The 18,779-nt window shown below is 29.1% G+C and overlaps 1 protein-coding gene across 8 annotated transcripts in view; it reads right to left on the minus strand.

The window, feature by feature from the left end:
- Nucleotides 1-899: 899 nt before the first annotated feature.
- Nucleotides 900-18,779, minus strand: part of Nckx30C (solute carrier family 24 member Nckx30C) — a 544,602-nt gene continuing 526,722 nt past the window's right edge. For 6 of the 8 annotated variants that reach the window (XM_075293614.1, XM_075293615.1, XM_075293619.1 and 3 more), the window contains one exon: nucleotides 900-1,675. In XM_075293614.1, coding sequence (XP_075149729.1) covers nucleotides 1,435-1,675 — 241 coding nt within the window. In that variant the 3' untranslated portion in view covers nucleotides 900-1,434. The remainder of the gene's footprint in view (nucleotides 1,676-18,779) is intronic. The other 2 variants (XM_075293621.1, XM_075293618.1) reach the window with 1 other exon arrangement.

An 18,779-nucleotide genomic window follows, 5' to 3' on the forward strand; every position in this document is an offset into this window, starting at 1 on the left:
CTGGAATATAACTATTTTTTCTTCAACTAATCTGCACACATGGGATTAAAAGACACAAGTGTATTAAATAACCCTTCATATAATTTTTCTTGTATCGGATTATTCGATATCAATTACTATGAATGGTATACATAAAAACTATAAAATTATAGTTTATATACAAAATTATGTGGAAGTATTTGAAAAATCTTTAAATATTTAATTTTTAATTTAATGCCATGTGTAATTTATCTTAAATCCTTTTATTATGACATTTTCATTAAAATGGTTTTATATACAAAATTAAAAAAAAAAAATCTTAAAAAAATATTTGTGTGAAAAGTACATAGAATTTATTCTGTGGTGCACACACCCAATTAATAGATTTTTCTCAGCGACAATAACATATAGAAAAATTTTGTTTTATTTTTTTTCTATTTGTATGGTTCCCTATCAATTAGTGATTTAGCACAAATTTATTTTTAAAAAATCTATTTTTCCTTTATATCAAGAATTTTCCCCAAATATAAATTGAAAATAATTCATAACAAAAAATAAAAAAAAAAAAATACTGTAATAATCAATTCTGATCAATATTGCAATTATTCATAAACAAAAAAAATATTAACTACCTACATACTTTCTGAAAAAAAAAACATTTATAGAGTTAAAGAGTTCAGAGAAAATATTGAAAACTAAACAATTATGATATTAAGAAAACTCAAATTATCATGTATATTTCTATGCTAAAAACATAAATCGATGATAAATAAAACATAAATAACAAAAAGCTTTCAACAATTCAAACATTTAGTTGTGGTATAAAAAATGAAATTAAAATAAAAAATAATTGTAACAAATAATTTATTTTATATATATATAAATATTTCTTTTTATTTTCTTTAAATGAGCACTTTAGCGTTGTAAATAACGCATGTTTCCGATTTTTTTTTAAATTTGGTTTAATAATATTTATTTATATATATCATTAAATAATTTATTTTATCTAAATATTTTTGTTTTGTTTGTTCATGTTGTTGCTAAAGTACAATACATTCTTTCCGATTGTTTGTGTTGGTTGTTGTTTTTTGTATTTTCTTTCCTCATTTTTTTCATTTATATATATAGTGTTATTATTATTATTATTTAACTAAGATTTAATATTTGTAGTTTGTTTTTTTTTTTTTAATAAATTTCCTTAATAAACTTACTTAAAAATTATTAACAATTTCTTAATTTCTTGTTTTGGTTTTATTTTGCTTATATATGTTGTGTTTTTTTTTGTTTTGTTTAGTTTGTATATAAAGTTGTTGTTTTGTTTTTGTTTTCATTTATGGGTTTTACCATCTTTTTCCTAATTTTTTCCCCATATTGTTTTGTTGTTATAGTATTTCTCCTGGTTGATGTTGTTGTTTTGAATTCTTGTTGTTGTTGTTGTTGTTGTCTTAGAACATTTTACACTGGACACGTTATAACATCGTATTCGAACATTAACGAAACTGCAACAAAAACAAAATATAACAAAAACATTGTAAAACCTAAACCTTTGTTCATGCGCCAACGGAAGCAGGCAATTGACATAACGACAAAGAGCAACATCATAAACAATATCGTTATGGAGCAAACCATGCCGACGGAGTTCACCTCGACAGGAGCATCATAGATGATACCATAGAGTAGCCATGGAATAGGTAAACTGTAAAGACACAAGAAAATTTACTTGATTTAATTTTATATACAAACGAAAATATTGGGGAGACAGAAAAAAATGTGTCTTAATAACGGAAACCTTAGTGGAAATAAGGCAAATAAGAATGGCAAGGCATCTTAAAACTTCTTAACATCATCTTCTAAATAGTAAGTTAGTCCATGCGGGATATATAGTAGACAAGAGAAAGGTCGATTAAATACGTATATATTCAGTTCTTGACCGGTATATATAGGGAAGAAATAATTACGAACTGATATGACCTCCAAGAGGCTCCGGAGGTCAAATCTGGGGATCGCTTTATATGGGGGCTATATAAAGGGTGATTCTTTTGAGGTTAGGATTTTCATGCATTAGTATTTGACAGATCACGTGGGATTTCAGACATGGTGTCAAAGAGAAAGATGCTCAGTATGCTTTGACATTTCATCATGAATAGACTTACTAACGAGCAACGCTTGCAAATCATTGAATTTTATTACCAAAATCAGTGTTCGGTTCGAAATGTGTTTCGCGCTTTACGTCCGATTTATGGTCTACATAATCGACCAAGTGAGCAAACAATTAATGCGATTGTGACCAAGTTTCGCACTCAGTTTACTTTATTGGACATTAAACCAACCACACGAATGCGTACAGTGCGTACAGAAGAGAATATTGCGTCTGTTTCTGAGAGTGTTGCTGAAGACCATGAAATGTCGATTCGTCGCCGTTCGCAGCAATTGGGTTTGTGTTATTCGACCACATGGAAGATTTTACGCAAAGATCTTGGTGTAAAACCGTATAAAATACAGCTCGTGCAAGAACTGAAGCCGAACGATCTGCCACAACGTCGAATTTTCAGTGAATGGGCCCTAGAAAAGTTGGCAGAAAATCCGCTTTTTTATCGACAAATTTTGTTCAGCGATGAGGCTCATTTCTGGTTGAATGGCTACGTAAATAAGCAAAATTGCCGCATTTGGAGTGAAGAGCAACCAGAAGCCGTTCAAGAACTGCCCATGCATCCCGAAAAATGCACTGTTTGGTGTGGTTTGTACGCTGGTGGAATCATTGGACCGTATTTTTTCAAAGATGCTGTTGGACGCAACGTTACGGTGAATGGCGATCGCTATCGTTCGATGCTAACAAACTTTTTGTTGCCAAAAATGGAAGAACTGAACTTGGTTGACATGTGGTTTCAACAAGATGGCGCTACATGCCACACAGCTCGCGATTCTATGGCCATTTTGAGGGAAAACTTCGGAGAACAATTCATCTCAAGAAATGGACCGGTAAGTTGGCCACCAAGATCATGCGATTTGACGCCTTTATACTATTTTTTGTGGGGCTACGTCAAGTCTAAAGTCTACAGAAATAAGCCAGCAACTATTCCAGCTTTGGAAGACAACATTTCCGAAGAAATTCGGGCTATTCCGGCCGAAATGCTCGAAAAAGTTGCCCAAAATTGGACTTTCCGAATGGACCACCTAAGACGCAGCCGCGGTCAACATTTAAATGAAATTATCTTCAAAAAGTAAATGTCATGGACCAATCTAACGTTTCAAATAAAGAACCGATGAGATTTTGCAAATTTTATGCGTTTTTTTTTTAAAAAAAGTTATCAAGCTCTTAACAAATCACCCTTTATAATTATGGACCAATTTTTGCATGGTTATTAGAGACCATATACCAACACCATGTACCAAATTTCAGCCAGATCGGATGAAATATGCTTCTCTTAGAGGCTCTGTAAGCCAAATCTGGGGGTCCGTAAAAGTGAACCGATATGGCCCATTTCCAATACCATCCGACCTACATCAATAACAAGTACTTGTGCCAAGTTTCAAGTCTATAGGTTGTTTCGTTCGGAAGTTAGCGTGATTTCAACAGACGGACACGCTTAGATCGACTCAGAATTTCACCACGACCCAGGATAAATATACTTTATGGGGTCTTAGAGCAATATTTCGATGTGTTACAAATGGAATGACAAAGTTAATATACCCCCATCCTATGGTGGAGGGTATAAAAACTTGTAATTTGTGTTCAGATTAACCTTTTGCGACTGTACTAACTTTATATATGGCTGTCATCTTATTCTGTAAAAACAGAAATACACCGTATTGTCTAGGGAACATAAGAGAGATATATGACTGGTGTGCTAAAAAAAAAAAAATTGGCGACAGAAAGCGGTTGCCACTCGAGCCAAAAATAATTTACCAATTTTTTTAGAAAATTTTACCAAAAAATGATGGCAAAATTTTATTTCTATAGATTTTTTTTAATTTTATTTGTTATAGAAACTTTTGTAAAAATTTTATTTTTATAGAAACTTTTGTAAAAATTTTATTTCAATAGAAAATTTTGTCAATATTTTATTTACTTATTTTTCTATAGAAAGAAAATTTTGTCAAGATTTTATATCTACAGACAATATTGTCAAAGTTTTATTTCTATAGAACATTTGTCAAAATTTCATTTCTATAGACAATTTTGTGAAAGTTTTTTTTAATAGAAAATTTTGTCAAAATTTTATTTCTATAGACAATTTTGTCAAAATTTTATTTCTATGGACTATTTTATCAAAACTTTATATCAAATCTGTCAAAATTTTATTTCTACAGAAAATTTTGTCAAATTTTTTTTCTATAGCATATATTGTCAAAATTTTATTTCTATAGAATATTTTGTCAAAATTTTGTTTCTATAGAAAATTTTGTCACAATTTTTTTCCAATAGGACATTTTCTCACAATTTTATTTCTATAGAAAATTTTGTCAAAATTTTATTTCTATGGAATATTTTGTCAAACTTTTAATTCTGTAGAATATTTTGTCAAAATTTTAATTCTATGGAAAATGTTGTCAATTTTTTTTCTGTAGGAAAATTTCTCACAATTTTCTATGGACAATATTTTGTCAAAATTTTATTTCTATAGAATATTTTGTTAAAATTTTATTTCTATAGACAAGTTTGTCAAAATTTTATTTCTATAGACTATTTTGCCAAAATTTTATTTCTATAGAAAATTTTGTCAAAATTTTATTTCTATAGAATATTTTGTCAAACTTTTAATTCTGTAGAATATTTTGTCAAAATTTTAATTCTGTAGAATATTTTGTCAAAATTTTAATTCTATGGAAAATGTTGTCAATTTTTTTTTTGTAGGAAATTTTCTCACAATTTTCTATGGACAATTTTGTCAAAATTTTATTACTATAGAATATTTTGTTAAAATTTTATTTGTAGAGACAATTTTTGTCAAAATTTTATTTCTATAGACTAGTTTGCCAAAATTTTATTTCTATAGAAAATTTTGTCAAAATTTTATTTCTGTAGAATATTTTGTCAAACTTTTAATTCTGTAGAATATTTTGTCAAAATTTTAATTCTATGGAAAATGTTGTCAATTTTTTTTTGTTGGAAATTTTCTCACAATTTTCTATGGACAATTTTGTCAAAATTTTATTACTATAGAATATTTTGTTAAAATTTTATTTGTAGAGACAATTTTTGTCAAAATTTTATTTCTATAGACTAGTTTGCCAAAATTTTATTTCTATAGAAAATATTGTCAAAATTTTATTTCTATAGAATATTTTGTCAAACTTTTAATTCTGTAGAATATTTTGTCAAAATTTTAATTCTATGGAAAATGTTGTAAATTTTTTTTGTAGGAAACACAATTTTCTATGGACAATTTTGTCAAAATTTTATTGCTATAGAATATTTTGTTAAAATTTTATTTGTAGAGACAATTTTTGTCAAAATTTTATTTCTATAGACTATTTTGCCAAAATTTTATTTCTATAGAAAATTTTGTCAAAATTTTATTTCTATAGAAAATTTTGTCAAAATTTTATTTCTATAGAAAATTTTGTCAAATTTTTTTTTTCTATAGCATATTTTGTCAAAATTTTATTTCTATAGAAAATTTTGTCACAATTTTTTTCCAATAGGAAATTTTCTCACAATTTTATTTCTATAGAAAATTTTGTCAAAATTTTATTTCTGTAGAAAATTTAGTCAAAATTTTATTTCTATAGAATATTTTGTCAAAATTTTAATTCTATGGCAAATGTTGTCAATTTTTTTTGTAGGAAATTTTCTCACAATTTTCTATGGACAATTTTGTCAAAATTTTATTACTAAAGAATATTTTGTTGAAATTTTATTTGTAGAGACAATTTTTGTCAAAATTTTATTTCTATAGACTATTTTGCCAAAATTTTATTTCTATAGAAAATGTTGTCAAAATTTTATTTCTATTGAATATTTTGTCAAACTTTTAATTCTGTAGAATATTTTGTCAAACTTTTAATTCTATGGAAAATGTTGTCAATTTTGTTTTTGTAGGAAATTTTCTCATAATTTTCTATGGACAATTTTGTCCAAATTTTATTACTATAGAATATTTTGTCAAAATTTTATTTCTATAGACAATTTTGTCAAAATTTTATTTCTATAGACAATTTTGTCAAAATTTTATTTCTATAGAATATTTTGTCAAAATTTTATTTGTAGAGACAATTTTTGCCGGCCCGCTTCGCTGCACCTTCCGAAGCATATTTGTAGGAACATTTTGCGTTAACTTAGTCAACCATATCCTTCGTGCTGAAAACAAATTCGAAAATATGGCGGATATGCATATGTAAAACGGTTCGTCTTAACAAATGTCGGGAGAGAGGGTGTACCCTTTTCTACAAATTTTTTAAATAATGTTCTGTATTCAAGTAGTTGGACAATCTTCTATATTTCTTGTGAATTTTAAGTGTGGTTTGCCCAGGAAAGTTATCCTTCTCATCAACATATCTGAAAATTAAGCACTATATTATAATAACATACAAAGAATTACCCATCCAATAAATCGGAAAAAGCAAAAGTGGTAAAAAATCTTACCACATTAACATTTGCTAAAATGTTGGAAAATGATGCACCCTCTACGTTGGCTGCCAATTTCATGTAAATTTAAGTTCGTTACTAAAAATAAGTCTGGCAGAAGCCTGTGCAAAAATCATAAAATTATGTACCGAGTTCCCATTTACGGACAACCCTCTACTTTCAATTTAAGAAAAAAACGGACAAAGGGGAACCCTCTCCCCACCTTCGCTCCACTCCGACCTGATATCGGACTATCAAGTACCCTATATTAATTTCACAACTACTCAATGGTCCCTATAAATTCTATCGAAGTAACTCGACAAAGTTTATTTCAATTTTCCCCTTCCCCAACCAGATATCGAAAAATCATATACTAATTTAAAAATCATGTATAAATTTAATCACCTCCTCCCACGTTCCCTGTAAATTTCAAATAGATTGGCGATGTTTAAATTTTGCTCTATTGTTTTAAAGGGACGTCACTTTCCCCGATACAATATCGACAAACACCGTAGTGAATAGCACCCCTAACCTTCCCTGAAAATTCTTGAAACTTTCCTTCAAGTGTGGGGCAAGGAAGGTTGCCTCTTCGTTCATAACCTTCCCCCACTGCCTATGTAAATTTCAAGAAAACGTAAGAATTCTTTTTTTTTTGTAGTTTTAGAGGAGGACCTCCTCCCCGACTAAATATCGAAAAGTGATGTAGCGTATCTTTTGTAAACGTCCCAGAAAATGTCAAGCAAATTATAAGCCTAAAGGGTGCGGCCTCTCTTCCGTCCAAATATCACAAAATTAGGTATCAACTATTAATATCGTAACCTCTCCCCAGTCCTCTGTAAATTTCAAGTAACTCGGTAAAAGTTTAATTGTTTCTCTGTATGTACTTAAGAGAAGCGGATGTCTCCCTATGCCCTTTTATTTTTATTAAAAAATCGAGAACCTGATATAAATTTCATAACCCATTTTTTCCGTAAAATTTCAGTCAGGGGAGTTTAGTTTTGTTTTTACTGTACTTTAAAAAAAAAAGTCGGACAAAGGGGTGGTCCCCCTCCCCGACCAAATATCGAAAAATAATGTAGCGGATTTTTGTCTAGATGCCAACCCCAACATTCAATGAAAATTTCAAGCAAATCGCATAATTTTGTTCCAAGTTTCAAAAAGTAGGGCAAGGGGGAGGTCCTTCTCCCCGTCCACATATGAAATCATCAGATACCCCATATTAATAAAATAACCTCACCGCATGTTCTCTGTAAATCTCAGATCATTTAGAGAATTTTAGTTTTTTGACTGTACTTTAAAAAAAGTCGAACAAAGGGGAGGTCCCCATCCGCCACCAAATATCGAAATATAAAGTAGCGGATCTTCGTCTAGATGCCAACCCCAAACTTCAATGAAAATTTCAAGCAAATCCGTCAACATTGGTCCAAATTTCAAAAAGTCCGCGACCAGGTGTCAAAAAATGAGGTACCCTATTTTCACCACATGAACGCCCCTACGATCTCTGAAAGTTTCAAGTAAATCGGTTCAGCCGTTTCGGAGCCAACTCGGAACATACAAACAAACAATCAAACAAACAAATAAACAACACACAAAAAATTTTCACGAAAAATTTTCCAATTAAAATTTTAATTGAATTTTAAAAAATATTCAATTAAAAATTAAATTGATTCAACAAATTTTTTAATTGAAACAAAAATCAATCACAAAAATAATAGTATCAATTAATTTTTTAATTGGATCAATTAACTTTTTAATTGACCTTCAATTAATTTTTTAATTGATACTAGCATTTCTGTGATTGAAGACATTTCAATTAGAAATTAATTGGATCAATTAATTTCGTGATTTAATCAGAAAAAAATTTTTTTGTGTGAAACATAGATTGAATTTTATATATACAGATTTTGTCAAAATCTTATTTCTATAGTATATTTTGTCAAAATTTTATTTCTATAGAATATTTTGTCAAATTTTTATATCTATAGACCATTATATCAAAATTTTTGTTTCTATAGACTATTTTGTCAACATTTTATTTGAAATTTGTCAAATTTTTATTTCTATAGAAAATTTCGTCAAAATTTTATTTCTATAGAAAATATTGTCAAATTTTATTTCTGTAGACAATTTCGTCAAAATTTTATTTCTATTGACAATTTTGTCAAAATTTTATTTATATATAAAATTTCGTCCAAATTTTATTTCTATTGACAATTTTGTCAAAATTTTATTTATATATAAAATTTGCGAAATACCTCTTAGTTGGAGAGGAATATTTTGCGAAATCTATCAAACCATAAAGAATTCTACCAATCTACCAAACAGTAAATCAATCTACCATTTTTGGTAGAATTTTAGCATTTGTGGCAACCGTGGTGACAATATATTAAGATTTTCAGATTTTAATAACTAAGGCGTATAAGCGTTCTCGAAAAATATTAAATATACGCTACAATGGACAATTTTTAAAATTAATATTACACATACGCATAGTGGCTCCAAATATTGGAGCTTATAACAAGAAAATCATTCCTCAATGCTCGCAATAATTTATTTATATGTAGTCAAAAATTTATATCTATAAAAAATTTAATCAAAATTTTATTTCTGTAGACAATTTTGTCAAAATATTATATCTATAGCAAATTGTGTCAAAATTGTATTTATTTATTTTGTCAAAATTTATATACGATTTTGTCCAAATTGTATTTCTATAGAAAATTCATAATTTTATTTATGTTACAAATTCTGATAGATACTTTAATTTCTGTGATTGAAGACATTTCATTTAAAAATTAATTGGACAAATTAATTTCGTGATTGAAGACAAAAACTATTTTTATGTATATAAATTTCAATTAAACAACTTGTCTTCTCTCTGTCCAAAAACTTAAATAACTTCTTTACTTTACTGTATGTAAAGTAATATAAAATACTAGCGTAACCCGGCCCGCTTCGCTGCGCCTTCCGAAGCGTATTTGTAGGAATATTTTGCGTTAAGTTAGTCAACCATATCCTTCGTGCTGAAAACAAATTCGTGCTTTTTCGTTTATAGATACAAATACGACGGATATGCATATGTAGAACGGTTCGTCTTAAAAAATGTCGGGGAGAGGGTTTACCCTTTCCTCCAAATTTTTTAAATAATGTTCTATATTCAAGTAGTTGGACAATCTTCTATATTTCTTGTAAATTTTAAGTGTGGTTTGTCAAGGAAAGGTATCCTTCTTCTCAACATATCTGAAAATTGAGCACTACATTATAATAACATATAAAGAATTACTGTTTCCCATCCAATAAATCGGAAAAAGCAAAAATAGTACAAAATTTTACCACATTAATATTTGCTAAAATGTTGGAAAATGATGCACCCTCTACGTTGGCTGCCAATTTCATGTAAATTTAAGTTCTTTACTAAAAAGAAGTCATGCAGAAGCCTGTGCATAAAATATGTCATAAAATTATGTATCGAGTTCCCATTTACAGAAAACCCTCTACTTTCAATTTAAGAAAAAAAAAAAAACGGACAAAAAGGAACCCTCTCCCCACCTTCGCTCTACTCCGACCTGATATCGAACTAGCACGTACCCTATATTAATTTCACAAACTATTCAATGGTCCCTATAAATTCTATCGAAGTAAATCGACAAAGTTTATTTCAATTTTCCCCTTCCCCAACCAGATATCGAAAAATCATATACCTACTAATCATCAATCATGTATACATTTAATCACCTCCTCTTACGTTCCCTGTAAATTTCAAGTAGATCGGCGATGTTTAAAATTTGCTCTATTGTTTTAAAGGGACGTCACTTTCCCCGATACAATATCGACAAACACCGTAGTGAATAGCACCCCTAACCTTCCCTGAAAATTCTTGAAAATTTCCTTCAAGTGTGGGGCAAGGAAGGTTGCCTCTTCGTTCATAACCTTCCCCCACTGCTTTTGTTAATTTCAAGAAAACTTAAGAATTTTTTTTTTGTAGCTTTAGAGGAGGACCTCCTCCCCGACCAAATATCGAAAAGTGATGTAGCGTATCTTTTGTAACCGTCCCAGAAAATGTAAAGCAAATTATAAGCCTAAAGGGGCGACCTCTCTTCCATTCAAATATCACAAAATCAGGTATCAACTATTAATATCGTAACCTCTCCCCAGTCCTCTGTAAATTTCAAGTAACTCGGTAAAGTTTAATTGTTTCTCTGTACTTAAGAGAAGCGGATGTCTCCCTATGCCCTTTTATTTTTATTAAAAAATCAGGAACCTGATATAAATTTCATAACCTCACCCATTTGTTCCGTAAAATTTCAGTCGGGGGAGTTTAGTTTTGTTTTCACTGTACTTTAAAAAAAGTCGGGCAAAGGGGTGGCGCCCCTCCCCGACCAAATATCGAAAAATAATGTAGCAGATTTTTGTCTAGATGCCAACCCCAACATTCTATGAAAATTTCAAGCAAATCGCATAATTTTCTTCCTTTTCAAAAAGTGTGGCAAGGGGGGGAACCTCCCCCGTCCACATATGAAATCATCAGGTACCCCATATTAATTCCATAACCTCACCGCATGTTCTCTGTAAATCTCAGATAATTTAGAGAATTTTAGTTTTTTCACTGTACTTTAAAAAAAGTCGAACAAAGGGGAGGTCCCCCTCCACCACCAAATATCGAAATATAAAGTAGCGGATCTTTGTCTAGATGCCAACCCCAACCTTCAATGAAAATTTCAAGCAAATCGGTCAACTTTGGTCCAATTTTCAAAAAGTCCGCCAAAGGGGAGGTCCCCCTCCGCGACCAGGTGTCAAAAAATGAGGTACCCTATTTTCACCACATGAACGCCCCCTACGATCTCTGAAAGTTTCAAGTAAATCGGATCAGCCGTTTCGGAGCCAACTCGGTACATACAAACAAACAAATAAACAAACATAGATTGAATTTTATATATATAGATAAATAAATAGTAATATAATTTATTTTTTTTTCTTTAGATTTTTATAACGTTCATATATAGAAAAACATTGTAGTCCTTCTATTTCTTCTGGTAATTACTTAGTGACGGAGTGTATATTTTAATTCGTTGATTGTCAAGAGTGAAATATTCACATTTCTTTAACCTTACTTTAGTAGTTTGACATTGAAATATATACACAAAAGAATCTCTTTACAATAAATTATATATGCATAAGATTAAAATGTACATAAAACATACGATACCATAGAAATGGCAGGACCTTTTTCCCTATTTGAAAAGATTGTTTTTTTTTTTCAAAAGAATGCGTGAAAAGCTTTTGTACAAAATGTCAAACCTTGCTCTTAGTTATCGGTTTTTGTTACGACTTCTCTCATATCACTTAGTGTATGAGCTTTTCAAAGTCAAGTTGAATAGGTTAGAGAAATTTAAGTTATATGCCTTCAGTTTAATGTCCATTCCTTATTTTGAAAGTACACTAAGTTGAAATGTAATCGGGAAATCTATTAGCTGAAGGAAATCTATTAGATGAAGATAGATTTTATAAAAATTTTGTTTGGATTGAACTAACAATTTGAGTATAAAAATTCATCAATTCATCGATATAAAAATCGATAAAAAAACCATATAATCTGCAACAAATTGTGAATTCGACAACATGCAACATGTTGATGCAACATATGTAATTGTAATTGACTATTACATTTCATTATTATTTGTACAAATCCACCAACAATTTTATAGCTTTTAAATCGTACTGATTATTATCGATAACCTTGGGCGTTAAGAGGAAAATCAAATACAATACCAAGTGAGTCGTTTGTTTGTTTGCTACCGAAGGGATGAAAAGGCTGAGAGGAATGGTGGGGAACAAAAGGGCAACGGAAAAAGAAGACCAGCCATATGGAAAAAACGAACAACAGAAAAATTATCCCTTTAATTGTTGTTTGTTTGTTATTCGCATGCTTAGCCATAAAACAATTGAGGTGAAGGTCGATGTCAGATTAAAAAAAAAACACACACACACCCATACAACAAAACAAAACCTTAAGTAAAGAGAATACCAACTCAATGCAAAACACGGTGTGGGTGGCGGCAAAATAGAATCATATGCAAATGCATTGACTGTTTATAGTTTAAGTCTGGCCTGCAAGGCAAATGACACCCACTATTCTCTTAAGTTTTGCTCTCTCTCTCTAGGCAGACACTATCGTCCAATAAAGCAACCCTACCCCCATACTCATTATTATACTTTAGGACAAATTAAAGTGAACTTTTTTTTTGTTTACAAAAAATTTCTATATGCGTGCTTTCTTTCTATCATTTTTTTGTTTTTCTGTATACATACGTAATATATACATGTATATAGAAGAAATTGTTGTATAGGTTTCAGATTGTATAGAATGGGTTTGTTGAGTGTCTGACAGAATGAATGATAGAGTGTTTGACTCTAAGGACTAACTAGCTGACAATGATAGCAACAAATGTATATGGTGGGCCCCAAGCAAAAGTCATAGTAAATGTCAACTTGAACTAGAAACTACATGGTTTACGAGCTCTAGTTATCATCAACTATCTTTTGTATACATCCTTCCGTCATCTTATATTTTGTTCCGTTTGTTGCAGAATCTTACCTTGAGAGTCTAATAAAGTACACTGAGGAAATTATTAATATACTATTACACAAAATTGTAATAAAAAAAATTTGGGAAAAGAGCCTCCTCCAAGAGGCTCCGGAGGTCAAATCTAGGGATCGGTTTATATGGGGTCTATATATAATTATCGACCGATATAGACCAATAAAGGGTGGTTAAATTATAAGGGCCGATGTTGAATGTGAACAACACCTAAACGCCAAGTTTTTTTCCGAATTTTATTTGACATTTCTCTATTTCAGACTTACTCAATTTGAACCATGGACGTCGTGAATGGGCAGAATGGTTCCAAGAAATGGCAACAGTGGAACAATATTTTGTTCCATACATAATTGGGTAATACCAATATATCATAATAAAATAAAATTACAATAATTTCCCAAATAGTTTGTGTTTTATTCAAAATCAACATCGGCCCTTCAAATTTTAACCACCCTTTATTTGTAAGGTTAGTAGGTTAGGTTAAGTTAGGTGGCAGCCCGATGTATCAGGCTCACTTAGACTATTCAGTCCATTGTGATACCACTTTGGTGAACTTCTCTCTTATCACTGAGTGCTGCCCGATTCCATGTTAAGCTCAATGACAAGGGACCTCCTTTTTATAGCAGAGTCCGAACGGCGTTCCACATTGCAGTGAAACCACTTCGAGAAGCTTTGAAACCCTCAGAAATGTCACCAGCATTACTGAGGTGGGATAATCCACCGCTGATAAACTTTTTGGTTTTCGGTCGAAGCAGGAATCGAACCCACAACCTTGTGTATGCAAGGCGGGCATGCTAACTATTGCACCACGGTGGCTCCCGTATGGTTAGTAGATACCATATATTAACAGCGCTTACCAAATTTTAACCGGATCGGATAAATTTTGCTCCTCCAAGAGGCTCCGGAGGTCAAGTCTGGGGATCGTTTTATATGGGGGCTATACGCAAAAGTGAACCGATATGGCCCATTTGCAGTATCATCCAACCTACATCAATAAGAACTACTTATGCCAAGTTTCAACAGTTTCAACGTGACGGACTGACGTGGCTAGATCGAGTCAGAATTTCACCACGACCCAGAATATATATACTTCATGGGGTCTTAGCGCATGTGTTTCAAACGGAATGACAAAATTAATATACCCCCCATCCTATGGTGGAGGGTATAAAAATGCTTGTTTATATTACAACTTTCGAAAAATCGCCAACATGTGAGTATAACTACGTTACTTTGAAAAATCGTTAATACGTTAAAAGGTAACAGTTGAGGGCAACATTTAAAAAAATGTCAACTCATAACTACATTGCCTAAAATCGTCGTCAAATCGTCACATACCAAATTTGCCATTAAAAATCGTCCAAATAACGAAAAATCTGAGTCAGAGTTGGCTCCGCTGCATACAGTTGACTGTGACTTCTATCGGGCTCATACGCGTAAATCCACGATTTGTCATCTATCACGATGTCATAGACGTGTTTCAAAGCAACGCGATCGTATGTTTGGAGCATTTCTATCGATCAATCGACACGAGCCTAGTTTTAAGCGAAAATAAAAATTTTTTGACGGTCAAATGTTCATTCAATATTGAATGGCCACTAATGCCTACGATTATCTCAATCTCTCTCCCAATCTCAGTTAGCGCACAGCATCAATGGTTTCCGGAACAACAACTAATTTTTGATGACCTTCACTAAATTCGTCTTGGAGTGAACAACGACCTCGTTTGAATTCACCATACCACCGATGACTACTAACCCTTGGCGGAGCTTCATCGCAAAAAATTCAATTAATTTCATCGATGCATCGCACGAAAATGTTCACGATTTATTTCCATTTTTTTGTGTGAGACGAATGTTTTAATTTGTTGTAAACAAATAAAAAATAGCGCTTATATGTCAAAACGTTCTGAGTACGTAAACGTGGGCAAACCTAGTGTGAAGATAGCAACACTAGGTTTGCCCAATCTCGAAATATTAAAAACGACCGTCGTACCACAGTTTTCAAATATTTGTGCCACTTTTTGTTGTGTTGTATCCGTACATGTTGATATCTTTCGTCAGCTTTTCCTATTTTTGCCGTCTTTAGCTGTGTCCCTTTACTCTTTCTCATTCTCTTTCTCCCTCTCTTTCTCCCACCGACGCTTCTAACCATAGTTATGTTTACACCTAATTTCTAAGCTAACAAATGTTTGCAAACACTTTATATTTTGACAAAATTTCCTCTAGAAATAAAATTTTGATAAAATGTTCTGTAGAAAAAAATTGATACAATTTTGAGTGATAAAATTTTGACAAATTTTTGCATAGAAATAAAATTTTGACAAAATTTTCTATCGAAATAAAATGTTGACAAAATTTTCTATAAAAATAAAATTTTAACGAAATTTTCTATAGAAATAAAATTTTGACAAAATTTTCCATATATATAAAATTTTGATAAAAATGACTATAGAAATAAAATGTTGACAACATTTTCTAATGAAATAAAATTGTGAGAACATTTCTATAGAAATAAAACTGTGAAATAAAATAAAATATATTAATTTTCTTTTTGTTCGACCTTTATCAATTTATAATGAAATGATTAATCAAGCTCGAGGTTTTTGTGTTTTTATTTATTTATTTATTTGTCGATATTTCGCCTTAATCTGTAAGGCATTTGCAAGACGACATTAACAATATGGACAAACAACACAATCAAAACTTAAAGTTTATTTATCAACCTCTTCGGTCTCCGTTTGTTTTGTCACGCGAAATATCGACAAATAAATAAATAAAAACAAATAAAAACACAAAGACCTCGAGCTTGATTAATCATTTCGTTATAAAATAAGATAAATAAAATTTTTGTAGAAATAAAATTTGGCAACTTTTTTTGTAGAAATAAAATTTTGCCAACATTTTTGTAGAAATAAAATTTGACGAGATTTTCTGTAGAAATAAAATTTTGACAAATTTTTCTATAGAAATAAAATTGTGAGAAAATTTTCATAGAAATAAAATTGTGAGAAAATTTCTATCGAAATGAAATTGTGAGAAAATTTCTATAGAAATAAAATTTTGACAAGATTTTCTATGGAAATAAAATTTTGACAAAATTTTCTATAGAAATAAAATTTTGACAAATTTTTCTATAGAAATAAAATTTTTGACAAAATTTTCCGTAGAAATAAAATTGTGAGAAAATTTCTATAGAAATAAAATTTTGACAAAATTGTTTTATAGAAATAAAATTTTGACAAAATTTTCTATAGACATAAAATTTCGACAAAATTTTCTACAAAAATAATAATTTTCTATAGAAATAAAAATTTTGACAAAATTTTCTGTAGAATTAAAATTTTGACAAAAGTTCTATAGAAATAAAATTTTGACCAATTTTTCTATAGAAATAAAATTGTGAGAAAATTTCAATAGAAATAAAATTGTGAGAATATTTCTATAGAAATAAAATTGTGAGAAAATTTCAATAGAAATAAACAAAATTTTTTATAGAAATAAAATTTTGACAAAATTTTCTATAGAAATAAAATTTTGACAAAATTTTCTGTAGAAATTAAATTTTGATAAATATGTCTATAGAAATAAAATGTTGACAAAATTTTCTATAGAAATAAAATAGAATTAAAAAATTTTAAGTAGAAATAATTTTATTCTAAGAAGAAATAAAATTTTGACAAATTTTTCTATAGAAATAAAATCTTGACAAAATTTTCCATAGAAATCAAATTGTGAGAACATTTCTACTGAAATAAAATTTTGACAAAATTTTCTATAGAAATAAAATTTTGAAAGAACAATTTTATAGAAATAAAATTTTAACAAAATTTCCTCTAGAAATAAAATTTTGACAAATTTTTCTATAGAAATAAAATTGTGAGAAAATTTCTGTAGAAATAAAATTGTGAGAAAATTTCTATAGGAATAAAATTGTGAGAAAATTTCTATAGAAAAATTTTCTATAAAAATAAAATTGTGGGACATTTTCTATGGAATTAAAATTTTGACAAAATTTTCTATAGAAATAAAATGTTGACAACATTTTTTATAGAAATAAAATTTTCTATTGAAATAAAATTTTGACAAAATATTTTATGAAAATAAAATTGTGAGAAAATTTCTATAGAAATAAAGTTTTGACAAAATTTTCTATAGAAATAAAATTTTGACAAAATTTTCTTTAGCAATAATATTTTGACATAATTTTTTTATAGAAATAACAATTTTGACAAAATTGTCTATAGATATAAAATTTTGACAAATGTTGACAAAATTTTCTATAGAAATAAAATTTTGACAAAATTTTCTATAGAATTAAAATTTTGACAAAATTTTCTAGAGAAATAAAATTGTGACAAAATTTTCTAGAGAAATAAAAATTTGACAATTTTTTTTTGGAAAAAAAATTGTGAGAAAATTTCTATAAAAATTAAATTTTGACAAAATTTTCAATATGAATAAAATTTTGACAACATTTTCCATAGAAATATAATTTTGACACAATTTTCTATAGAAATAAAATTTTGAGATAGTTTTTTAAATAGAAATATTTTTTTGTTGTATGAAATAAAAACAAACTTTTGTCAAAATTTTATATAGAAATAAAATATTGAGAAAATTTTCTATAGAATTAAAATTTTGACAAAATTGTCTAGAGAAATAAAATTTTGACAAAATTTTCTAGAGAATTAAAATTTTGACAAAATTTACTATCGAAATAAAATTGTGACAGAAGTTTCTAGAAAAATAAAACTTTGATAATTTTTTTTGAGAAATAAAATTGTGAGAAAATTTCTATGAAAATTAGATTTTGACAAAATTTTCTATATGAATAAAATTTTGACAACATTTTCCATAGAAATAAAATTGTGACAAAATTTTCTATAGAAATAAAATTTTGAGAAATGTTCTATAGAAATAAAATTTTGACAAAATTTTCTATAGAAATAAAATTTTGACAAAATTTTCTATAGATATAAAATTTTGACAATATTTTCTATTGAAGAAAAATTTTTTAAATAAGATTTTTTCTTATTTGGCAGGTTTTTTGGTAAAAGTTTCTCCAAAGTTTGATAGATTGTTCTTGGTACTAACAACGAAAAAATTGGTCAATATTGCTTCATAATTATATAGCCCCCATATAAACCGAACCCCTTATTTAACTTCTGGGTTTCTAATTACCGCACAAAAATTGGTTGGTAAAGGTTCATAATTATTTATAGAGTCCTCTATATATACCGGTCAAGAACTCAATTTTATAGGTATTTAATCCCCCTTTTTTTGTCTAACCACAAACCAAAATTCGATTGTGGATTAGTAGAAGTTTCTCCGCAATTCATGGTGGGGGTACATAAGATTCGAACTTACGGCCGTATATACACAGAAACAAATTGCACGAAAATTTTTCCAATTAAAGTCTTAATTGAGTTTTAAAAAATATTCAATTTAATTTATTCAATTTTTTAATTGAAACAAAAATCAATCGCAATAATTAATAGTATCAATTCATTTTTTAATTGCATCAGTTAATTTTTTAATTGATACTATCATTTCTGAGATTGAAGACATTTCAATTAAAAATTATTTGGATCAATTAATTTCATGATTGAAAGCAAAAAATATATTTTTTTGTGTG

The sequence above is a fragment of the Haematobia irritans genome, chromosome 2 (assembly GCF_050003625.1).
Source record: "Haematobia irritans isolate KBUSLIRL chromosome 2, ASM5000362v1, whole genome shotgun sequence".
In the NCBI taxonomy this organism is placed as follows: Eukaryota; Metazoa; Arthropoda; class Insecta; order Diptera; family Muscidae; genus Haematobia; species Haematobia irritans.